Source organism: Rana temporaria, chromosome 6 (assembly GCF_905171775.1).
Source record: "Rana temporaria chromosome 6, aRanTem1.1, whole genome shotgun sequence".
In the NCBI taxonomy this organism is placed as follows: Eukaryota; Metazoa; Chordata; class Amphibia; order Anura; family Ranidae; genus Rana; species Rana temporaria.
This window is the reverse complement of record NC_053494.1, coordinates 162,923,101-162,949,429: the sequence shown is the minus strand read 5'-3', so window position 1 is coordinate 162,949,429 and position 26,329 is coordinate 162,923,101. Positions and strand designations below refer to the sequence as shown.

At 40.9% G+C, this 26,329-nt stretch overlaps 1 protein-coding gene across 4 annotated transcripts in view; it reads right to left on the bottom strand.

Annotated features, from left to right (window-relative positions):
- Nucleotides 1–26,329, bottom strand: part of ATF2 (activating transcription factor 2) — a 162,910-nt gene that overhangs the window by 106,072 nt on the left and 30,509 nt on the right. For all 4 annotated transcript variants that reach the window (XM_040357703.1, XM_040357704.1, XM_040357705.1 and 1 more), the window contains exons 7-9: nucleotides 24,720–24,776; nucleotides 21,210–21,385; nucleotides 11,403–11,517 (exon numbers count right to left, since the gene is read on the bottom strand). In XM_040357703.1, coding sequence (XP_040213637.1) covers nucleotides 11,403–11,517; nucleotides 21,210–21,385; nucleotides 24,720–24,776 — 348 coding nt within the window. The remainder of the gene's footprint in view (nucleotides 1–11,402; nucleotides 11,518–21,209; nucleotides 21,386–24,719; nucleotides 24,777–26,329) is intronic.

The window sequence follows — 26,329 nt, the reverse complement described above, 5'->3', positions numbered from 1 at the left end:
TTTCTCCCATTCTTCTTGGCAGGACCTCTCAAGCTTCATCAGGTTGGATGGGGAATGTCAGTGCACAGCTATTTTCAGATCTCTGCAGAGATGTTCAATCAGGTAAAAATTTTGGGCTCTTACTGGGCCACTCAAGAACATTCACAGAGTTGTCCCATAGCCACCCATTTGTTATCTTGGCTGTGTGCTTAGGGTCGTTGTCCTGTTGGAAGATAAACCTTCGCCCCAGTCTGATGTCCAGAGTAGTTTTTTTATCATGGATGTCTCTGTACATTGCTGCATTCATCTTTCCCTCGATCCTGACTAGTCTCCCAGTTTCTGCCACTGGAAAACATCCCCACAGCATAATGCTGCCACTGCCATGTTTCACTGTAGGGATGGTATTGATGAGCAGGGCCTAGTTCCTCCAAACACAATGCTTGCAATTCAGGCCAAAGAGTTTAATCTTTGTTTCATCAGATCAGAGAATTTTGTTTCTCATAGTCTTAGAGTCCTTCGGGTGCCCTTTGGCAAACTCCAGGTGGGCCGTCATGTGCCTTTTACTGAGAGGGTGGCTTCTGTCTGGCCATTCTACCATACAGACCTGATTTATGGAGTGCTGCATAAATGGTTGTTGACTGGAGCTCTGTCAGAGTGACAATCGGGTTCTTGGTCACCTCCCTAAGGCCCTTCTACCCCGATCGCTCAGTTTGGCTGGGTGGCCCGCTCTAAGAAGAGTCTTGGTGGTTTCAAACTTTTTCCATTTACAGATGATGGAGGCCACTGTGCTCATTGGGACTTTCAATCAGGGCTGTGGAGTCGGTAGATAAATGTTCCGACTCCGACTCCTCAGTTTTATGTACTTCCGACTCCCCGACTCCGACTCCTCTGTATTAATATGCGAATGTATTTTATACATTCCTTGAGGGAAAGAAACGCAACCTACCACAGGACTACTGGCTGGGAAGCCAACAGTCTACTGTATTGCACAGTTTAAGCAAAAGACAAACACAATGAAAACAACGTTTTATAAAAAAAAATGTATTAATGAATCAAGTGGCTGGATAGTAGCAGCAGGCATAAACATCAGGAACAGGATCTTTACCAGTTCAAAAATACAAACCACATTATTTGGTTGTTTTAGAACAAAAACAAAGCTTATCTATAATGAACCAAAAACAAAATCTGGAAAACCTAAAAATGGTTTATATTAATCTTGAAATGTAGTTCTAGGCTTAGCAAATGCAAATCAATTCAATGTAGAGTTCTAAGGAAGAGAATTGCCTCTGCCAGATCCTCTTTCATAGAGGCTCTTAAGTCAGACTTTATTATTTTTAGGGCTGAAAATAATCTTTCGACACCGACTTGGGTGGGTGGCATTGCAGTAACTATTCTGGCCACATCACTAACGATCTCTGGATAAACAAGGATGGCTTCTTCAACAGTAAGTTTTGATGAGCGATCATACTTTTCAACTTCTTTTAGTGCTTTCTAAAACTCCTGTTGGAATTTTTTTATTTGGACACTTACTGGTTCTCTAACATGCGTTCCCTGTAAAAGCAAAACACAACACTATGGAAAGTATAAGTATTGTAGCTCCTAATTGTGCGTTGCGTGCCATATAGTGAAGCACATGAAAAGCATGCTTCTTCACGGTCACTTAACGTGTTCGTTTTGCGGTTACGTGAGGCACTGCATGCATTGGTCTTTATTCTTACAGTAGAGAAGTCATTAATTATAACTTTTTGTGAATTGGGACATTTAAACTTGCTTTTTTTTTTTAGTAGGAGTAGGAGTCGGTGCATTGTTTGCCGACTCCGAGTACCCAAAATTTCCCCCGACTCCGACTCCTCGACTCCGACTCCACAGCCCTGCTTTCAATGCTGCAGAAATTTTTCTGTACCCTTACCCAGATTTGTGACTCAATACAATCCTGTCTCGGAGGTCTACAGACAATTCTTTGGACTTCATGGCTTGGTTTGTGCTCTGACATGCACTGTTAACTGCGGGACCTTATATAGACAGGTGTGTGCCTTTCCAAATCATGTCCAATCAACTGAATTTACCACAGGCGGGACTCCAATCAAGTTGCAGAAAAATCTCAAGGACGACCAGTGGAAGCAGGATGCACCTGAGCTCAATTTCGAGAGTCATGGTAAAGGCTTTGAATACTTATGTACATTTTTAAGGAATTTGCAAAGATTTCAAACAAACTTCTTTCACGTTGTCATTATGTGAAATTGTTTGTAGAATTTTGAGGAAAATAATGAACTAAATCCATTTTGGAATAAGGCTGTAACATAACAAAATGTGGAAAAAGTGAAGCACTGTGAATACTTTCCGGATGCACGAACTGGACTTCCCCCTTCTCCTCTGGGACTCTCATAGCTGAAGATGGCCCTCTGGAATATATCCGTTTGTCATGACTGGATCATTTTTCTCAATCTGATCATAGTTATTGTATGTTATCAGATAAATTTGATTACTTTTTCTAATTTCTCATCTTATGAGGCATGAAACATTCAAGTTCTTCTATAGGGGTATTTCCTCTTGCACTAAACTGTGACTTGGATGTTTTAATAGCTGTGGGTGACCCGTGTCTAAGCGACAGACACACACACACACACAATATATATATATATATATATATATATATATACACATACACACACACACACACACACACATATACACATACACACACACACACACACACACACATACATATAGTCTTGAAAAAGTATTCATACCCATTTACATTTTACAATTTTTTTTCCCCATGTCACAACCAAAAGCATAAATGTATCTTATTGGGATTTTATGTGATAAACCAACACAAAGTGGCACATCATTGTGAAGTGGAAGGAAAATGATAAATGGTTTTCAAAACTTTACAAATAAATATGTGAAAAGTGTGGTGTGCATTTGTATTCAGCCCCCCGGAGTCAATACTTTGTAGAACTGCCTTTCACTGCAATTACAGCTGCAAGTCTTTTTGGGGATGCCTCTACCAGCTTTGCACATCTAGAGAGTGAAATCTTTGCCCATTCTTCTTTTATCATTTATCATTTTCTTCCCACTTCACAATTACGTGTCACTTTGTGTTATTATAATGTCTATCACATAAAATCCCAATAAAATACATTTACCTTTTTGGTTGTAACATGACAAAATATGGAAAATGTTAAGGGGTATGAATACTTTTTCAAGGCACTGTATATACAGTATCTCACATAAGTGAGTACATTCCTCAAATTTTTGTAAAAAAAATATATCTTTTTATGTTTCAACACTGAAGAAATGACACTTTGCTACAATGTAATGTAGGGAGTGTACAGCTTGTATAACAATATACATTTGCTGTCCCCTCAAAATAACTCACACAGCCATTAATGTCTAAACCGCTGGCAACAAAACTAAGTACACCCCTAAGTGAAAATGTCCAAATTGAGCCCAAAGTGTCAATATTTTGTGTGGCCACCATTCTTTTGCAGCACTGCCTTAACCCTCTTGGGCATGGAGTTCACCAGAGCGTCACAGGTTGTCACTGGAGTCCTCTTCCACCCCTCCATGATGACATCACAGAGCTGGTGGATGTTAAAGACCTTTCGTTGGAGGATGCCCCACAGATGCTCAATAGGGTTTAGGTCTGGAGACATGCTTGGCCAGTCCATCACCTTTACCCTCAGCTTCTTTAGCAAGGCAATGGTCGTCTTGGAGGTGTGTTTGGGTTCATTATTATGTTGGAATACTGCCCTGCAGCGCAGTCTCCGAAGGGAGGGGATCATGCTTTGCTTCAGTATGTCACAGTACTTGTTAGCATTCATGGTTCCCTCAATGAACTGTAGCTCCCCAGTGGCGACAGCACTCATGCAGCCCCAGAACATGACACTCCCACCACCATGCTTGACTGTAGGCAAGACACACTTGTCTTTGTACTCCTCACCTGGTTGCCGCCACACACGCTTGACACCATCTGAACCAAATAAGTTTATCTTGGTCTCATCAGACCACAGGACATTGTTCCAGTAATCCACGTCCTTAGTCTGCTTGTGTTCAGCAAACGGTTTGTGGGCTTTCTTGTGCATCATCTTTAGAAGAGGCTTCCTTCTGGGACGACAGCCATGCAGACCAATTTGTTGCAGTGTGCGGCATATGGTCTGAGCACCAACAGGCTGACCCCCCACCCCTTCAACCTCTGCAGCAATGCTGGCAGCACTCATACGTCTATTTCCCAAAGACAACCTCTGGATATGATGCCCAGCACCTGCACTCAACTTCTTTGGTCGACCATGGCGAGGCCTGTTCTGAGTGGAACCTGTCCTGTTAAACTTCTATATGATTTTGTTCACCGTGCTGCAGCTCAGTTTCAACGTCTTGGCAATCTTCTTATAGCCTAGGCCATCTTTATGTAGAGCAACAATTTTTTTTTTTCAGATCCTCTGAGAGTTATTTGCCATGAGGTGTCATGCTGAACTTCCAGTGACCAGTATGAGAGAGTGAGAGCGATAACACCAAATTTAACACACCTGCTCCCCATTCGCACCTGAGACCTTGTAACACAAATGAGTCACATGACCCCGGAAGTGAAAATTGCTAATTGGGCCCAATTTGGACATTTTCACTTAGGGATGTACTCACTTTTGTTGCCAGCGGTTTAGACATTAATGGCTGTGTTTTGAGTTCTTTTGAGGAGACAGAAAATGTACACTGTTATACAAGCTGTACACTCACTACTTTACATTGTAGCAAAATGGCATTTATTCAGTTTTGTCACATGAAAAGATATAATAAAATATTTACAAAACGTGGGGGGGGTGTACACACTTTTGTGAGATACTATATATTAGGCTGCAATATATTACATTTTTTGTTTTGGGTTAAGTACCGCTTTAAAAATGCAATCATTTAAACAATCATTTTATTCACAGTTAATGAGGCATTTAAATAAAGCACAACAAATTATCTAAGTCAAAGCCAAGAGGGAACAAATTTGTTCTGAATATCAGTTGAAACTGCAGTGATTTAAAAAAAAAAAAAAAAAAACACAAGGACATACCACTAGAGGGCGAGCTTTACAAAGAAGAAAAAAGGATTGCAATGCATTGCCTCCAGATGAGGAAAATAAACACCTATTGCTGCTTCTGTAATCCAACTCAACAATATTGGATTTAATGAAACCAGCAAAGAAACATAAAAATAAAATTAGCACTAGGGTTAAACAAATTCAGGATAAAGCAGGTAGCACCCAATTTGTAATACCAATTCACCAAAACAAATAAATATACAGTGCAGCGTTGGATCCCTCTCAACAAATAAATATTCAAATAAAAAAAAAAGAAAATAGATTTGGCGATATTTCATAATAATAAAAAAAAAGCAACCATACAATTAATAACTTAAAAAAATGTGCTAAGTGCAATAATCCATAAGGTCCTTAATAAATAATGTAAGAAAAAGTCTAATTTCATAACAAAGGAAATATAGTAAGAATTCCCAGAAAGAAATCAGCATTTAGTGCCAACAGAAGTAGAATTCCGTGCTTATATACGGTAAGTGAAATTATAGCCTCTTACCAAATAATGTGGACAATGTATAAAAAAAAAACAATAGTCAACAGCGCTTGTAAAATAAATTCAGCCTATACAGGTGTCTTCACCACCCAGTGCACATCACCAGCGTGTTCACACTTCATGCCAAGTAAGACAATCAGCCTCTTACCACACAGTATGGACCCATTAGGAGTTAAATGGTCATAAACGCTTCAGATGCAATGGGATCTCCCCAAACCGCAGCTCATCTGACCATCCATGGCAGCAGTTAACAGCACCAAGTGGGAAAGCAATAAAACACATATCATAGTATAATATGTTACAAACGTAACTTCTTTATTCCAGAAAACATGTACACTTAGACCCCTTTCACAATGAGGTGTTTTTCAGGTGCCTTTGGGCTAAAAATAACGCCTGTAAAATGGCTGCCCTGCAGTCTCAGTGTGAAAGCTCTGCTCGTGTGTACAAGGCCCCTGGGTTTCATGCACACAAGTTGCAAAGTGAGCTCTTGGCACGATTTAGTGTTTCATTGAGTAGGTAAGTTTAATACTGATGATCTCTTAGCAAAGCATTTGCTTACCATGACACTGCTCAAAAAACACACTGTTATGCTGCGTACACACGATCATTTTTCGGCATGTAAAAAATGAAGTTTTTCAGCATCTAGAAAAAAACATAGTTTTTTCCAACTTCATCATTAAAACGACGTTGCCCACACACGATCGTTAAAAAAAAATGCTCTAGCAAAGCGCGGTGACGTACAACACATACAACGGCACTATAAAGGGGAAGTTCTATGCGGATGACGCCACCCTTGGGGCTGCTTTAGCTGATTCCGTGTTAGTAAAAGACGATTCACGCTTTTTTGTCTGTTACAGCGTTATGAATGTGCTTACTCTATTATGAACGGTAGTTTTACCAGAACGAGCGCTCCCATCTCATAACTTGCTTGTGAGCATGCGCAGGTTTTTCACGTCGTTTTAGCCCACACACAATAATTTTTTACAACCCGAAAAACGACATTGTTTAAAACGTCGTTAAAAAATGCAGCATGTTCGAATTTTTTTTTTTATGTTTTTCAGAACCCGAAAAATTATGTGAAGCCCACACACGATCATTTTAAATGACATTTTTATAAAACGTTGTTTTTTTAATCCCGAAAAATGATTGTGTGTATGCGACATTAGAACCTGGGCCTGCATGCAGCCCTCTCCATCCTAAACAGCAGCCAAGAGTCATTGAAATATCAGGTGTACCTTTACAGACTGAGCTGCTCAAGCTTGAAAGAATAGCGCTTTTAGCCCCGAGCTGTGAGGATTTAGCATTGCTATTCCCAGTACAGGACACATTCCCCCACCCGGCCATGTCTGCTCCCCATTTGTGCTCTGTTGGGTTTGTTTTTTCCTCTACCTCCTCAGTTCCCGAGCCGGACGCTCATTACTGCTGCCTCTGGGTATCCAGCAATGAGTAGTCTGAACCAACCTTTGGTGTGTATAGGGCCATGCGTTTTGGACCCTCTTGACCAATTGTCACAATACGATCTCTGTGTTGATACTTTTTTGGTTCATTATACTCCCTACAGATGTACTACACACGCACCTACCCCATATGGAGCGAACATGGTATTGCCAAACACGTTGGGATATTTTAATGCCTGTGTACATTGCCATTTACATTTTATACCACGATACACGTAATGAATTTTTTTTTGCTGTATATATCATTTCAGTGGTTTGGCTACGATTCATGTTTATGTTTGAATGACAATTTTAATACATTTTGAGACTGCATTTACTCTGTCAATTGTTGGCTAACCACATTCACCTCATTTAAAGTCCCGGGGCGATCTCCTGTTTTTTGTTCCAGTACAGAACAAGGTGAGTATACAGAACAAAGGGTTAGTATAGTGTATAGACTTAGCTTAGGGGCTGTTTGGTTAATGTTGGAGTTAGGGATTAGGGAGTATAGGCTACATTTTATTGTTAGGGTTAAAGGCAAAGTTTATTTAAAAAATAATAAATGCATATTTTTTGTAGGGAAAATGTGCATTTATTAATATTATTTTTCACACAGGAGCCAGCAAAGTATTGCACCTGCGATCAGTGAATCGCTGGTGCAATGCCAGGCTTGTGCATACTCTCCCTCCAGCTCCCTGCCTGTAGAGGTACAGGGGTTGGGTTTTGGGCAACAACATGTTACACTATAATAATACAGGTATGTAACATGCTGAAAAGGTGGTGTTAGCTTTTAAAGAAGAACGATCATGTGCATGTAAAAAAATTAATATAGGTCTATACATTCATCCCTAAACCCCTGTATTATCATCTTCAATGAAACCGCCTTGAAATATGAGAAAAATTGGATTTTTGACTTACCGGTAAAATTCCTTTCTTGAAGTACATCACCAGGCACAGGAGAGTAAATTCTCACACCATTGGGTTATGCTGCACCTCCATATGACTGGATATTAGCAAATAGCAAAAGTTTGACTTTACCCCACCTGCATACCCCCTCCCACTCTCGGCATTGCCTCCATTTTGTCAGCAAGCAGGATCAGAGTGAAAACAGAGGAGAGGGACATGTGTCTTGTGATGTACTCCAAGAAAGGGTCAAAAATCTTTTTTCCTAAATGTACATCACAGGATACAGAAGAGTTAATTCTTAGACCATTGGGACATCCAAAAGCAATCCCATGAGGAGCAGACAACAGCAAACAAAGTTGACAAGTCCACCAAGAAAAACAAGAGTCTGGTGTCCGTTAAGGAACATCCACCAAGTGAAACTTGGCAAATATCAAAGTAAAAGGCCAGGTGGCAGCCTTACAGGCTTGGAAAACAAGGGCCTGATGCTGAAAAGCCCATGAAGCACGAACAATACTTCTGATGGAGTCAGCCTTTACAGGAAACGAGGAACCTTCTTGTTCGGGTCGCATGCCTGAATAATAATCTGCCAAATCCATCTCGCAATTGTGGATTGATAGGAAGTCTGTCCCTCCTGGGAACCCCCAGGCAATAAAAACAGCGTTAGATTGACAAATCGAGGACATGGGCGTGAGACAAACTCACACAGCCCTAACCACATCCAGACAGTGAAGAGCAAGCTTAGGAGCTGGCCAAAAGGATGGCAAAATGTTGTGCTGATTTAAATGCCGAAACCACCTTGGACAAAAAGGAGATTCCAGGTCTCAAAACAACCCTGTCTCTGTGAAGTGCAAGAAAGTTCCTTAGAGGAAAAGGGTGCAAGTTCAGACACCCTGCAAATTGAGGTGATAGCACCAAGAAAGGCAAAGAATGGGAAGTCAGCTCTATCTGTAAAAGTTTTTTCAAGTTTTTTCAAGGCAGCAACCTGACCTTCAACAGGGCCATGGAATTACCCAAGTCCAACTGAAGATAATAGACTCTGGAAGTCCCCTGTGCTTTTGAATTAGCCATCTACAGCCAAGCCATTGAAGCCAGCAATGAAACAGGTCCCCAAGAAAGAAGGTCCGGACAATCCGGTAGGGCCCACGGAGGATCTGCTAGGAGTCAAACAACACTATATTACCAAAGGTATTGGGATGCCTGCCTTTGAACACACACACATGAACTTTAATGGCATTCCAGTCTTAGTCCGTAGGGTTCAATATTGAGTTGGCCCACCCTTTGCAGCTATAATCGTTTCAACTCTTCTGGGAAGGCTGTCCACAAGGTTTAGGAGTGTGTCAATGGGAATGTTTGACCATTCTTTCAGAAGTACATTTGTGAGGTCAGGCACTGATGTGGACGAGAAGGCCTGGCTCAGTCTCTGCTCTAATTCATCCCAAAGGTGTACCATCGGGTTGAAGTCAGGACTCTGTTGCAGGCCAGTCAAGTTCCTCCACCCCAAACTCGCTTATCCATGCCTTTATGAACCTTACTTTGTGCACTGGAACAAATCAATTGGTGGAGGGGGGATTATGGTGTGGGGTAGTTTTTCAGGGGTTGGGCTTGGCCCCATAGTTTCAGTGAAGGGAGCTCTTAAGATGTTTTGGACAATTTCATGCTCCCAACTTTGTAGGAACAGTTTGGGGATGTTCCCTTCCCGTTCCAATATGACTGCGTACCAGTGCACAAACAAGGCAAATAAAAACAAGGATGAGCGAGTTTAGAATGGAGGAACTGGACACAGTCCTGACCTCAAGCCGAAAGTACACCTTTGGGATGAATGGGAGCAGAGACTAGGAGCCAGGCCTTCTCATTCAACATCAGTGCCTGACCTCACAAATGTGCTTCTGGAAACATTCCCATAGACACACTCCTAAACCTTGTGGAAGCTATTATAGCTGCAAAGGGTGGGCCAAATCAATGTTGAACCCTACGGACTAAGACTGAAATGCTATTAAAATTCATGTGCGTGTACAGGCAGGTGTCCCAATGCTTTTGGTAATATAGTGTACGTCCAAGTAATTGAGTCCAAAATGTAGGTCACCACAGTTACTGTGAAAGAGCCTCCCTATAACCAGGGTGGGGACAGTAGCTGCATTTTATACTTAATATACAAACAATACAATATACAAGTCATACAATTAAGACATACAGTAAAGAACAATAATAACAACAACAACAACATGTGAGGATAGCTGTATTTAACTACCCATTTCTCAATTATACAAACAGCTGTCCCTGCATATTCACTTTTTTTAAATCATTGGTTGAGAGTTGTCTTCATGTGTCATACACCAATATATGTACTTTAAGTACTGTATATTTTGCATTGTAACATAAGTTGCTCTGGAGAATATAAATGTTAACATGGACAACACAAACTTCAAATAGCTTCCCTTTTTTCTTTGTGGCACATGAGCCGGTTATGCAGATGTAAGAGGATACATTAACAGCAATGCCATGTTCACTTGCTATAAGACACCTTTCACACTAAAGCGTTTTTACAGCGTTTTAGCGTTAAAAATAGCGCTATTAAAATGCTCTCCATGCATCTCAATGGACCCTTTTACACTGAGTCCTGCAAGCAGCATCTTTGGAGCAGCTTTTGGGCGCTGAAAAAAACGCTCCAAAAACGCCACTCTCCATTGAAATGAATTGAAAGCGCTGTAAAAACGCCTTACCCTTTCACAGAGGCACTTTAAAAATGCCCTAAAATGTTAGGGTCTTACCGGTGCTTTACCAGCACATTGGGATTGCAGATGAGGCTTCGCTCGAATAACGCTCGAAAAACGCCCCAGTGTGAAAGGGGCCTAAAGGTAAAATGTGAAAATATGACTCTCATAACACCGTGGGCAACTCCATCCATGTTGAAATATTCGCAAGGTGCGGGATCTGAAGGAGTCAACTTTATAATTACAGAAAACTCACAACACAATATACAGTATTATCAATTATGCCAACTTTGAGTGGTTTTCCAATTTCAACAATGGGAAACACCTTTGTTTTAGGAATTCTGGTCAAAGGCAGAGTCGTGACCCTTGGACCTCCACTAGTTCAGCTGGGTTTTGAGCAACAAAGAGAGAATTTAGTGGCTTTTGCGATGAAAGTTGCAATATACAGAAAAAAAACCTGAGCAGTTCTAAAACATTTTAGTCCCTACAAGTTGTTTTACATCGTTAAAGTCCAAGGGCGGTCACTCCTGCCTTTCAGAACGTCCTCCAACAATGAGCTTTCACCCTTACGTGATGCAATGTAAAGCCCCTTTAAGAAAGAAAATTTATTAGGCTGGAGAAGGTGTTCAAGTATACTTATACACAAAAATATATTTTCTAATCTTAAATACGTAGAAAAGAAAGTAATGGTAACATGAGATGAACACAAGGGAAATTAAAAAGTATACAATGAATAGTCCACTACACATATCTACACATCAACACTACTAGGAGAATCCACACACATGCAGACTTACTGGGACTGAAGCAGGTATGTGTACATTGGAATTGGTGATTGAGGCAGGAATAGCAACAGGCATGGTTTGTCCATTAGGTAGATGTAACAAGAGAGGAAAAGGACCTGGAACTGGTCTGAGGATAGAAAAAAAGCAGGGTTCTCACCTTAAAAACAAGCTAACCACAGGCATGAGATATAAGGGAAAAATAGAAACGTGTTGTGGCCATTTATGCAAGGCAAAAAAAAAAAGGGGGTGTTAATCAAAAGGTAACTATTAGATATATGTTTCTAATGTAAAGCTGATAATAAAACAAAACTCCCCTTCATTTCCAATTCATTTGTTTTCATAAAATAGAAACAATTAGAATGCTATGTTGCTCAAATTCTATGTACATAAATCACCTATGTGTGAGTTTTAAATTACAAATTCAAAGAAAGCTATTCTTTTATTGCCAATACAAATAATATATATATATTTTTTAAATACAGTAATCTTTTTGCATCGCACGTTGGAACAGCTTTTTAAAATTTAAAAACACCTTTTTTACGTCTGTTCACAGTGCGATTGATTTATTAAAAGCGTATAGGCTTTACCTAACATGGTGAATTAGGTGAAGTGGTCCAGTCTTCAATCATCAAATCATGTAAGAGCAAAAACACTGTTTTTATTACTTTTCTTAGGCCCTGGTTCACACTGGTGTGATCTGACATGCGATTTGACATTTCAATCAGCGGCATTTTCCGGCAATGGCACCATCCTAAATCGGTGCAATGCCACATCTGCTGGGCTGCACCGATTTCAAAAAGTAGTTTCTGTACTACTTTTTGCGATTTCGGCCCGCGATTTACATTGACATCTGTGCAGAAACCTGCACAGAGGTCTCTATCATCGCGGCTGAAATCGGGACTGACAGGCGGGAGTGAAATTGTGAGAGTTCAGCTGAGCTCGCACGGCTTCACTCCCGCAGCCCAGTGTGAACCTAGGCTAAATGTGATTGGGCAGTCTTTTGCAAAGTACATTTTTACGTGGCTTCACCTCATTCACTGACCTAAGTAAATATTCATGTTGCAAAGTGGACATGCTCTTTGTGCCTTTAGTAAATCAACCTCAAAGTCTCTGAAATCACAACCTTTGCCTTTATGATGTACAGTCTCCACCGTCTACAGAGGTCTGTGTTGTATTTTAATGCTAGAGCCCAGCACAATCATTTTCAGTGTGGAGCTTTTAATGCCAAACACTGGAAAAAACTTGAACGCTAAAAGATTTACATCTGTTGTGCGTTATTACATGCACTTTAATTAACATTATTTCCAGTGTCGCCATGAGGTAGTCCATTCATTTTGAATTGGATTTCATGGACACTACAATGCAGGTTTCTATTGCACCTGTTATGGCACGCTTAAATGCATAGGCATTGTACTGCGCTTGCTAGGTATGTTTGGGTGCCATTCAAGAACCGCACTGTATTTTATGCAATACTGTGACACACAGATCTGATTTCAGCCAATGCCTTGAAAAAAAACCTAACATTATACCTTAAAGTTGGAGTTTACCTTTTTTTGGGGTGATACAGCACAATACATACTAGTCATACTAGAAGTCTAATGCAGTCATCACATCCAAGAATAGGCAAGCTGCAATTATAAATGTTTGCTTTTAAATGTCAGGGTCAAATTAAAGTAGAAGTTCAGCCAAAAACGAACTCCAAGACCCCTTTTTCACAGTGGGCCACGTTAGCGGTAAAGCACCGCTAGTTAGTTTTAGTGTCACGTTACGGTAATTTTAGAGGCGCTTTTCGACCGATAGCGGGGTGCTTTTAACCCACACTAGCGGCCAAAGAAAGGGTTAAATGCATCCGAAAAGGGCTGCTGTTTATAAATTTCAATGGACAGGGGCGGTGGAGGAGCGGTGTATGCAGAGGAGGCAGCCGACAACGGAAGCCCCATAGTAACTCTATGGGTGATGTCACTTCCCAGCCATTGTCGGCTGTCTCTTGCATGCACCATCCACCACTGGAGACTGGACCGGATCTGCTTCAGAAAAGTATAGCCATTTTTTTTAAATAACTTTTTATTTAGATTCACAAAGAAAAAACATACATCTTGCATAACCAAAAATACCATTCAGACATCAGGGAAAGATACAGTGTAAAAAGGAACATAAATACATAACACTGTAAACAAAAAAAATAATTAAAAGTCCTGTCACCAGCAAATGTGCAAAACAATGGACAGGGCAGGGGGGTCTACCCATCCACCAGGGGGTGTACTATTCGAGGAACCTGGTGAAGATTTGTGGAATATGTAATATAGCACAAGACAGCAGCAATGTATAGCAATTTTTGCTTTACGGGGTTAGATAGATTTGTTTTAGAATGTGGCTGCAAGTAGATTTAGTTTTTGACTGAACATCTACTTTAAGTAATCTTATTGCAAAAAAAAAAAAAATTCCATTCTGATAACATGGTAATGATAATTCAGTTTTTATTTCACATTTCTTTGTGTTTTTTTTGCTTATATTAACATGCAGACCAAGCCCCTCATAAAACATTACAGTGCCAGGGCATCGTGAGCAGTTGCAACTACAGTTAAAAAAAAAATTAAAGCAATTAAATAAAAGATGATCTCTAAAAGGGAACCTCAGCAGGTTATAGGTTGTCCCCAATGCAGTCACAATCCCTTTTGTTGGACAGCTCATCTGTAGCACCCTGGAGTTTAGGCAGGGATTCTCCTCGCAAATGTACTTGCCAGGAGAAGTTATCTTGGTTGATTTCTCCCTAAGTTTGGCCTTGTTACATTTTTCTCTTCTACCACTACTGGGTACTTGGTGGTATTAGATATGAGAAGGGTCAGCTTAAGGGTATATGGGGCATCCCAGCCAATGGGCAGGGGTTTTCTTGGATCCCTTATCCTGCTGGGAGAACCTATATATTCGGGTGGAGTCAGGTGATCTATGTTCTGTGCCACCTGGACGGCTGTCCAGGTGGACGTGTGTCGTGCCCGAGCTGCTAGGCTGGAGATTGAGCCTATCCCGGGCACGTCTGGCTGCTAGGCTGTCTGAGGGCCTATCCAGAAGCAAGAGAGCAGCGCAGGGTTGGGATTTCGGCTTGCAGTCCAACCAAAAAAGTGCTGGTTCTGCCGGCCAGCGAACCTGCTGTGGTCGGAGGTAGAGGGGAAGCTGCCTTATTACCAGGGACCACAGTAACTGAAGCAAGTACCGGAGCAGCATTCTCACCAGACAAGGATGGTGAAGAATCGGAAAACTTCAGTGGGAATCAAGCCAGAGACCCAGCCAGGGGAGCAGCCTTGTGTGTCAAGCTAGGAATCGAGCAGGCCAGCATGGGTGAAGCTTGAGAGGTATCTAGTGTGCCAAGCTAGGGACCCAGCAGAGAAGCAGGGGTGACACTTGAGGAAGATACCACTGTGAAAATTGGAGGAGCTGAATGGATTCAGTGACAGTGAATCAGTGGGTCTAGTGAGAGACCAGGAGCTCAGTGTATGGAAGAACTACAAGGAGAAGTTGTAGTGAAGATGAAAGAACTGTTAATCTTTGTGTTAGGAACTGTTAAAGACTGTTGCCATAAGAGACAGCATTCCTGCATTTGCAGATGTGGCTTCTTGTTGGGGGGCCTTTCCCTGCATGGCTGTCCTCTTATTGAAGACTGTCCGTCTGCTAATTGAACTAGCAACTGTCCTGGCCCTAACCCTCTCTCCCTCCAAAAAATACAAAAAGGACTGTTAAGAGAAATAAAACCTCTTTTACATCCAAGAAGTATCTGGCGCCCAATGACTTTCACCATCTTTGTACCCACTATGCCTCACAACCCACTACATACAGAAGGATGTCAGCTATCTCTGGCCCTGGAGGTCCTCATTAGACCAAAAGAGGCCTGGGACCTTGCTACATATCCTTCATGTAAATATAATATATTGTAAATAAAGACATAGGAAAGAAGAAGAAAAAAAAATCAAATCTTAAAACTGTAATTTCACCCATATGCTCTTACTTTTCCTTCACTCACATGTGCACGTGCGACAGCTGGTTGAGCACCAGTATGAGAGAGAGTTCTAAGCTTTGTGTAGTTCTAAGCCTTGTGTAAGCTCTGAAGCTTTCACAGGGTTATTATCTTCACTATGATGGACAATCAGAGGAGCAGGAGAGTGAAGGGAAGGTTAGTATTACCCCCCAGGGAGGTAAGCTCTTATGGTAATCTATTGTTTTACCTTGCAAGAAAAGAGCTCAAGTTCACTTTAACCCCATATAATCTAAACCCTTGACACTAAACTAACATAACCTAACTGACTCCATAACACTGAATTATTATGTAAGTAGAGATAATAGACAAAGGATTGTAAAGTTTACCTGAAAGTAATTTTTTCATGTGACTTTCACATTTTTACTTTCCTGCTTTTTCATATTTTCATGATGGTATTTCATATGCAGAGTTGTAGATTCTCCCTCTAGTGGCTATTTGTATATCAGGCAGTGAAATAATCATCTTTGCTGGGTGACTGCTGAGACAAAATCAGTTACAAGATAAGCTATCTAGATTGTATTGTGTTTAGCAAGTCATCAGAGGTCTGAGCAGACACACTGACTTTCTTTAAGAAAAAAGTTGCAATTACTATGTTGGGTTACTAAGTGGGAAGTACATCATACAGTATATAGGTAACAAGCAAATATGGCTGCCTTCATGTATAATTAAAAGCTCACTGATTTTGTGATTATTTAGGCCTCATATACACAAGAGCTGAAACCCATACAACATTCTTTCTCAACCTTTCCAACACAAAGGAACCCTTGAGATACCTTTCCAATCTCAGGCACCCATTGCTAAAAATGACTATATCTACAGTTCATGATACATTAGAGTAGGGATCTCCAAGCTTTTCCAAACTCTCCAAACAGGGGGTCAGTTTACTGTCCTTCAGACTTTAGGGGGGCTGGACTCTGGCCATTGGGAACAGAAAAGGTCCCGACATCAGTGGGAAAAAACAATACCCTACCTTTTATGTCCGTGGGAGTAATTGTCCCCCATCGTTGGTGTAATTGGGCCAAATTGTTGGTATCATTGGGAGGAATTGTGCCCATCTTTGGGGTCATAGGGGAGGAATTGTTCCCTTTTGCTGGTCCCAGTGTGGGGGGAATTATGCCCCATTGTTGGTATCAGTGGATGAACTAGTGCCCCAAGGGCCGGATAAAAGCAAGCAAAGAGTGGCATCTGGCCTACTGGCCACAGTCTGGAGACCACTGCATGTGATGGTCAGTGGGAAGAATGCTCCTTACACTTGTTGTCATTGGGAAGAATTACCCCCTTACAGATAGCTAAAAGATGGATAGTGTCAGTGGGTACTTATCTGAGAGGCAGAAATTGCAAAAGGGAACACCTAGCAACCTCTGGAGGAACCCTAGGGATCCACGAAACCCTGGCTGAGAAACCCTGCCTTACAACATAAATGAGGCAGTTGCTTGTGTGGCTAGAGCTGTGATGCGGGTAGCCTATGTGAGTGAATGCAGAGACTTTCGTGACACAGCTGCCATCCTAATTTGACAGATGTGCAAGGGTGGGGAAGCAGCCCCGAATGCACACGGTGTGCATTTAGGGCCATGCAACGCTTCGTGCATTCCTGTCAAATTAGGATGTGTGGCTGTATCAGTACAAGTGCTGCATCTGCATTCACTCACATAAGACCTCCTGCTCTCTAGCTCCCTCGTCACCTCCTCCCATGCTTGCTTCCAGAACTTTTCCTGATCCTTTCCCATCCTATGGAACTCCCTACACAAACCTGTCCAACTATCTCCTACTCAGTATGATTTTAGACAATCCCTGAAAACCCATCTCTTCAGAGAAGCCTATTCTGCCTCCGCCTAACAACTGTACTTTTATTTTCTCCATCAGCTCATTCCCCACAGCTATTATCTTTTGTAACACTTGACCCTCCCACTTAGATTGTAAGCGCTGATGAGCAGGGCCCTCTGATTTCTCCTGTATTGATTGTATTGTAACTGTACTGTCTGCCCTTATGTTATAAAGCACTGTGCAAACTGTTGGCGCTATATAAATCCTGTATAATAATAATAAGAATAATAATATGCTGCCTGCACACAGCTCCAGGCATATAAACAAACACCTCATTCATACTGTACAGGTCTTAGTGTCCGTCTGAATGAGGCCTAGCATTCAAATAAACTTCCAAGAAAAATTTAAAGTGCATAAGTGTGCTGGTACTAGTTTACATGTCATAGGATCTGAAATTCTCTAAAGCCAGTCTTGCAATTCCCATGCATTTTTTAAACTGCACAGCGAGACGGGTGACACATAGCTCTAGATTATAGATAAATAAATAAATAAATAAATAAATAAATAAATAAATATAGAGCAAGCACTGTTATTTGAAAGTTTCAACACCTACATCCCTAAAAAAGGTTGTATATAGAGACCCCAAACGGGGAGGTGTATGGGATTTTTAGGGTGCTTATACATATTGTTATAAAGACATTCAAAAGGAAGAAAATATTCATAAAAACTATATTTTATTCATGTATACACATGGCATTAAAAGAATATGGGAAGAGATGCAATGCAGTGCACTTCCTCCGTGAAAAGTCACAAACTTGCTGTCCTACATGTTTCGCCTAAAATAGGCTTCTTCAAGGACGCGTGAGGACTTTAATTATCTTGGATTCAATGGGAAACACCCAAAGAGTCAGAATGTGCTCCTAAATCCCATGTGGGATAAATTAGGGACACTGTAAAATTATAGACAGGGCATCAGAGTTCACATGTATCAGCACTCGACAGAGCATGCATGGAATACCAAAGGGGCCAAGTGAAGATATCTGAAACTTAATCCTAGTGATATTATGCTGACATAGCAAAAACTTTGGGAGCTTTTAGAGCACCAAGCAGCAAACATGAAGCCCATATAGGGCCTATTAAAAATGTTATAATCTGAGAGTGACGTTTATAATGTTTTGAGTGCTTTCAAGTAAAGTAAGCTGGAGTAGCTATAGAACGATACCAGGCCCGTCAGATCTATTCGCTGCTGTGCGAGTGTTTGGCTCCCAGACAGAGCTAGGAGCCAAACACTCGCACAGCAGCAAATAGATCTGATGGGCCTGGTAACGTTATATACCTCTAGACTTTTTAGTAGATTAAGTATTAATATAATCAACAAAGTGAATATTGGCCAAAAATATTTTTTGGATAATGTACGTAAGGATTAAATCTTGTGTCGGCTTTTATTTATTGTGTCCCTGTTTGAAATATTTCCCTTATAGAATTAAGAGAAATTCTACCCAGAAGAGCGAACTGAAGGAATTATAAACCTGGCAGTGGATTTCACTCTTCCCCACTCAACTAAAAGCTAGATTAGCCATCTTTGTCCCCGATGGAGATATTTGTCCTTACCTCACATAGGAAGTAAGGGAAGAAAGCAATACCCTTTCCTCAAAGTTTTATCTTACATTCCCCTGTAATGTAAATGTAAGTAAGCCTACAAGTGTGTCTTAATGCTATTATATATATATACACACATTCTTATGAACACGAGGGCAACCACACTTACCGGTCCCATACTCTGGCTGTTATTACTACATAGCAGGGATTTACGGTGTTTCTCACTTACTCTTCTCCTCTCTCTCTCAATGCAAGCCTGTGGGAGATTTAACACTGGTGCATACAGTATCTGGTGCAGCTGTGCATAGTAATCAATCAGCTTTATACATATTTTTTCATGCACACTGAAGCTGATAAACTGAAATTTTTGGGAGTTTGGGTTTTAACAGGCCTTAAACTTCCCTCTATGCTATCCTATGTGTTCATGCACACATGGACGCTTATTGAAGTTAATCAGCAGGGAAATTTATGGGCTGCTATCTGAACGCCCTAAAATTGCATTCAAGAGCAGGTCTTTTGACCACAAAAAACGATGAAAAATGCGCATACACACTCAAACGCGAAATGTAAACTGTGTATCAGTTGAAAAAAACGCCCAAAAACGCTGAAAAACGTGTATAAACGCATGTTTTTAAAGCAGCATTTTCCTGCCAGCAATCCAAGGTCTATAAAGACTATTTTTGAACGTCCTGTGTGCATGGAGCCTTAAGCTTTAACAATAAAGCCGAGAAGCTGATTGTTTACTATGCACAGTTGCAGCAGATTCTGTGTGCCCTGATTTGAGTAAATCTCCCCCTATGAGTCTGCATGGATTGGCTAATAATCTCTTAACTCACCAGATCTTCAGCAAGGATACAGACAGCCACTAGAAGGAGAACTTAAAAAGCTGTGTATAAAATACCACCATGAATAAACTAAGTAGCAAGTACGTACAAATGTGAAAGTCACCTCAAGAATTACTTTCAGGTAAACAAGTCAAAATGTGATAATATTCAAAGCAGCTCCCCCTTAAAAAGGGGATCGTCTTTTAGTGAAGTTGGACCCCCTTCCGGTTTAGACATATTGAGAGGCAGGGCTTTGTAGCAAACCACCAATCATCAGAATGTATAATGTTTGGGTTTTGCGACACTCAGGCATAAAATTCTGTGCAACACCTAATTTATGCCCTACTGATACAGCTGCACATACAGTAAAGTTTGGTGTTGCATAACCTGTTTTTTCTCATATACAAGAAAAATTCACTGTAGCAATGAAAAGTAATTCAGTGATAGCTCCATTACCATATTCAGCTGATAGAGACTCTATCTCTGGATCCGGATAGTGCTGGCATTGCTGGTGGTCCTCTGAAAAATCACTTGTGCTAGGCCTGGCCACGGAATGGCAGTCATACTAGACACATGCGCCAAGCTCTGTTCTATGGCCGGACCAAGGGCATTCATGACATTTCAGAACACAGCAGGCTGTGGCAATGACAAGGTACATTTTCCCAGATCAGTAGTCATCAGTGCAAGAGTATTTCTGGCCTCTTTTGCTTTTTGGATTGAACTGTATATTTTGGCCCTTAACCATTTGAAAGAGCAATTAGCCCATATAAGAGGTAAAGCCAGTGTATAAGGTAGGAGTTAAGTGTTAAGTCAAACTGGAGCTTAAACATGCCGAAGTCCAGCAGCATCTGTTTTTTTTAATTGCCTTACATAAATGATTAGGATAGATTTTGTTCAAAACCATGATTATTCTTAAAACAGTCTAATGACACAAAACATTACTACTAAAATTGGAATGTTCAGTTTACCTTCCCAAGTGCAGCAGAAACTTTTTTTTTGTTTTAAATTTTAATGAAAGAACCAATTCCAACTTTTTAATGTTGTCTGCGTCCCCCCGTGGGAGTTTTCTCCCTACTTCTCGTCAATACGACAGAACAGGAAGTAAAGGAAAAAAATCAGGTGTCAGAACAAGAAGTATTGGAAATTGCCCCCAATGGGGACACAGACAGCTGGAGAGATTCACTCTCACTTCCTGCTCAGGAGATGGGTGTCAGGACAGGGAGAGATACAGAATTTCCTCAACATTTACCAGTGAAAAAAGGACAAAACTCTCTGTAAGATATAGCACGTTTTACTGCAAACAACAACCACTGATGCATGTTTCTTTGGCACACAGGTCCACTTTTCCAAGGTATGCCGTTACAAAGTGGACCTGTGTGCCTTCAAAACATGAGTTGGTAATTGATGATTGCAGTAAAACAGAAGTTGTAACCCTTTCTCTGCCAGATAGGTTCATTATGCTTCTGGGGAATCCTCGTATCTCAGGATTCTCTTCTGTTTTAGCCCCTTCTCAGGCTGTTTCTCTGCATTTTTGAAAGGCACATTTACATTCAATTTCCTTTTACTAACAATTAAGACAACATGCTGTTGCAGATTACTTACACTATGGGCCGGTTAGAAGGCGGCGCTTGGGTAATTACGGAGCTGGATGTTGGGGAAGGTACCGCTGGTTGAATAATAACACTTGACTCTGAATTTGTAAGCAGCACATTTGGAACCTGAAGAGATGGAGATCGAACGATGGTAGATGTGGGCTGTGCGGTTGGCAATGGCACTTCCTAGCAATAAAATACGAGAAAAACCATTATGAACATAAACATTGCCCATGGTACAATAAAATAAATCTTATTCATTATCAGAATCACTTTAATAAAGTAAACCTCAGCCTGAGCACACATAAGCAGAGGGTATTCTCAGGGAAAACTGTTAATAGGCAAATACAGAGATAAAGGTTACTGAAATTATGGGCACATTTTAGCTTCTCTTAAAAGCTAAGCTTGACCTCATCTTCCTACTGGTTAATAAAGGCATGTCTCAGGATGTGAGAATCATCCCACAGAATTGTTCAAATGAATTTATGTATAGCTTATAAGAAATTATATTATTTAATTATAATACAATTCCAGTAGCAGGTCCCTGCAATACAATAGGTATTATACAGTGCCTTGAAAAAATATTCATACCCCTTGAAATTTTTCACATTTTGTCATATCACAACCAAACACGTAAATGTATTTAGTATGGCATGCATTTGTATTCAGCCCCCTTCAGTCAATACTTTGTAGAACCACCATTCACTGCAATTACAACTGCAAGTCTTTTTGGGGATGTCTTTACCAGCTTTGCACATCTAGAGTGTGAAATTCTTGCCCATTCTTCTTTGCAAAATAGCTCAAGCTCTGTCAGATTGGATGGAGAGCTTCTGTGAACAGCAATTATCAAGTATTGCCACAGATTCTCAATTGGATTTAGATCTCGACTTTGACTGGGCCATACTAACACATGAATATGCTTTTGATCTAAACCATTCCATTGTAGCTCTGGCTGTATGTTTAGGGTCGTTGTCCTGCTGGAAGGTGAACCTCCGCCCCAGTCTCAAGTCTTTTGCAGACTCTGACAGGTTTTCTTCTAAGATTGCCCTGTATTTGGCTCCATCAATCTTCCCATTAACTCTGACCAGCTTCCCTGTCCCTGCTGAAGAAAAGTATCCCCACAACATGATGCTGCCACCACCATGTTTCACGTGGGGATGATGTGTTCAGGGTGATGTGTAGTGTTAGTTTTCTGTTTACTTTTTACTTATAGGCCAAAAAATTAAGATTTTGGTCTCATCTGACCAGAGCAACTTCTTCCACGTTTGCTGTGTCCAACACATGGCTTCTCGCAAACTGCAAAACGGCAGTTTAATCCTTTGGATTTCTTTCAACTATGGCTTTCTTCTTGCCACTCTTCCATAGAGGCCAGATTTGTGGATTACACGACTAATAGTTTTCCTGTGGACAGATTCTCCCAACTGAGCTGTGGATCTCTGCAGCTCCTCCAGAGTTACCATGGGCCTCTTGGCTGCTTCTCTGATTGATGCTCTCCTTGCCCGGCCTGTCAGGTTAGGTGGAAAGGCCATATCTTAGTAGGTTTGTAGTTGTGCCAAATAGAAAACAAAGGAAGGAGAGAGAAGCACAAAGCCAATCCTTTAAACAGTATAGGAATTTATTCAGTATATAGGTATAAAACAACACTAAAAACGTGCGTGAACAATGTTGGAGCACTTGCAGAGTGCTAGAACAGGTGGGAGCTTCCACGTGCAGTGTCACAGGAGGACCGCCAGGAGGTCTCTATGGAGGGATCCACGAGCAGCATGTGTTAACCGCAGCTGGAGCATCGGTAAGCCTCGTAGAGACGCTGGCTGTATGTCTCGGGGTGGGAGTGGTTCCAAGGCTGTCAAACTGGAGAGCCGCCCAGACGCTGTCTGGCCAATTAGCAGTTGTGCCATGCGCTTTCCATTTTCAGATGATAGATTGAACAGTGCTCTGTGAGATGTTCAAAGCTTGGGATATTATTTTAGAACCTAACCCACTTTAAATTTCTCCACTTCTCCCTGACCTGTCTGGTGTGTTCTTTGGCCTTCATGATACGGTTTGTTCACTAATGTTCTCTAAAAAACCTCTGAGGGCTTCACAGAACAGCTGTATTTATACTGAGATTAAATTACACACAGGTGGACTCTATTTACCAGTTAGGTGACTTCTGAAGGCAATTGGTTCCACTAGATTTTAATTAGTGGTATCAGAGTAAAGGGGGCTGAATACAAATACACGTCACACTTTTCATATATTTATTGTATAAAAAAAATGAAAAACATTTATAATTTTCCTTTCACGACACAATTATGTGCCACGTTATGTTGGTCCATCACATTAAAAATACCAATAAAATACATTTACATTTTTGGTTGCAACATAACAGAATGTGGAAAATTTCAGGGGGTATGAATACTTTTTCAAGGCACTGTACTATCTGGCAGCCCATGTTGCCTTTTTTCCCTCTGTGCACGTTCTGCAGCCTCCTCCATACTCTTCAGCACTGCACATTTCCACAGATGCCTGCATCCTCCACCACAAGGTGCAGTTCTTTCCACTGAGCCCTATGTCAATGCAGGACTGAGCAGTCACATAAGGGTCAAAAGAAGAAATCTCAGAGTGTGGCAGGGGACACAAGCAATTAGCACTGAGGAAGTACTTAAAGTGGAAGTAAACCCTCCCTTTGTTTTCAGCCAAGGAAGCTGCCATCTTAGCCTCTGTTTACTCTGCAACTGCTATGATGCTGCACATGTGACATTTATGACCCCAGCCATTGGATGGTTTGACTGTTTGGTTGAGAGCACAACACATGTGAACAGCTAGCATTTCCGGCATGCCGGGAATGTTAACTGTTTTTTGAAACTATCAAATTGATAGGTTTACTTCCGCTTTAAAGTGACACCAAATTCCGTAAAAAATAAATAAATAAATAAATAAATCTATTCAGATATGTATTCTCAACTCCAAAAAGTACATTCTATTGCTCTCAGTCTATATATGGCTATGTTTATTCTCCATTATCCCACTGCATGTAAGGATGTAGATAACCTCTCTTGGTCACTCACGAGATGGAATAGGAACTATAGACTATGGGATTTGTAGAGTGTATCGAGCAGCGCACACGACCGCAACAAATCACTCCAAACAAACAAGTAAGGTGGGGTTGGGAGCTCACATGGACATTTACATAGATTATATGGCCATTAATTAGTGGATATGTATGATTTATTTTTAAAGAATAAAGATGGTATCACCTTAATGGAAGAGTCTAAAGCAACTGAGGAAAAGTAGGAAACACGGGCTGTGTATTATTATACCCATTTCATCTTATCTACTCATGTTAAATGCTAAATCAGCTGAGCGTATATTTCAATCGAGATCACTCAATCTATCACATCAGTATGGTGGATGATAACCACAACCACAAATACATATATGTAACCTCTGCTGAGCTGTCGTTGCATTTACCAGCTCTGAAAAGTGCAAAATACATTGAATTTCTCAATTTAAAAAGCTGCATTGTCCTCAGGATTACCTTAGGATGAGGGTCTTCCGTTTTTGATATTCCATTTCCATGGTTCCTCTTGGTATCCTTAAATAAGGAATAAACCTCTTATTTTTTGCATTTGTGATGTATTACATGTAATTACCTTCTGTTTTATAGTAATCCTCTTCTAGCTGTCCTAGATAAACTAATGCCACAGGTATTCATATGCTGTGGTGATTCCCCAAACTTCACCATTAGTTGTCATCCATTTGCAATATACTTAACAGTATTTGCTCTACGTGGATACAGTTAGAACCAAAGTTAGCTATATTGGGTATTATTCGGGAGGACACACTTCCTGCAGAGGTCAGTTTGCACTAGACTTTGTTTTTAGCCCATAATTAATACTTCAGAAATGGCTATTGCCCACATCCCCTACCGTCTCTTAGTGGTGGGATGCAGTTCATTTTAACCTACAAAGGGAAGAACTGACCTATAAAAATAGGGATTGTCCCAAGAAGCATCATAAGACATGATCACCATGAATAAACTCACACCTCCTCGCTTGTAGATGTTGATTTAAAAGAATAGGAAGTGGTTCTGCCTGTACTATTAGAAATGTTGACCTTATATTAGTACTGGTGCCTATATATTGATATTCAGTGCCCCAAGTGTGCATCAGTTTTTTAGTGGTGGGTCTCGGAATCGATTTCGCTTTGATGTGTTTATCTGCTTTAACACTTTGTACTACTCTGGATTGCACAATGTCCTCTCTTACACACACACACCTTTGTTTTCTATCTTGTTTGTTCCTCTTGACTCTTATTTTGTTTTGATTTGGTGAAACATGGCACTTTGTTTGTGTGTAAACCACGGAAAAATGTTTTCAATAAAGAATACCAGATTTAAAAAAAAAAGTGATCCTAAAGCCTGAGTATTTTTTTACCTTAAAGGGGTTGTACTTACCTCCACTGTGCAGTTCGTTTTGCACAGAATGGCCTAGATCCACGTCTTCTGGGGTCTCTCGGCTCCTACCCACAAGAGCTAACCCCCCCCTCTGGGAAGCACTCTCCCAAGGGGGTTAGCTTGTGTGCACGCTCCCGTGTGATACAGTCGGCAGCCATAGCCGCCAACTGTATCACTCAGCCCCGCCCCCCAGCGCACTGCGTCATTGATTTGATTGACAGCAGCGGGAGCCAATGGCTGCGCTGCTATCAATTATCCAATGAAGAGCTGGGGGAAAGCAACGTGGGATCACGCCCATAGAGATTCGGGGCTCAGGTACGTAAAACGGGAACTCGGGGGGGCCGGAGAGTGCAAGGTGTTTTTTCACCTTAATGCATAGGATGCATTAAGGTGAAAAAACACAAAGCTTTACAACCTCTTTAACCGCCCTGGCGGTCCAATTATGTCAGTATTTTTGAATTTCAAAGCAGTACATTGTTTTTCATGGAAAATTTGTTGTTTTAGATTGTAGGCCTGCAATTCTTAGGAATAACTAACTTAAGTCTAGTAGACATCCCGGGTATGATAAAGTTTGAAACACAAAAACATAAATGATAGTATAATAAATAATAATACATTTTATTTTATTCAATAATGTAACGAAACCAAAAACACTGAAATTAGTCCAAACAAGGGTGCAATATTACTAGTCA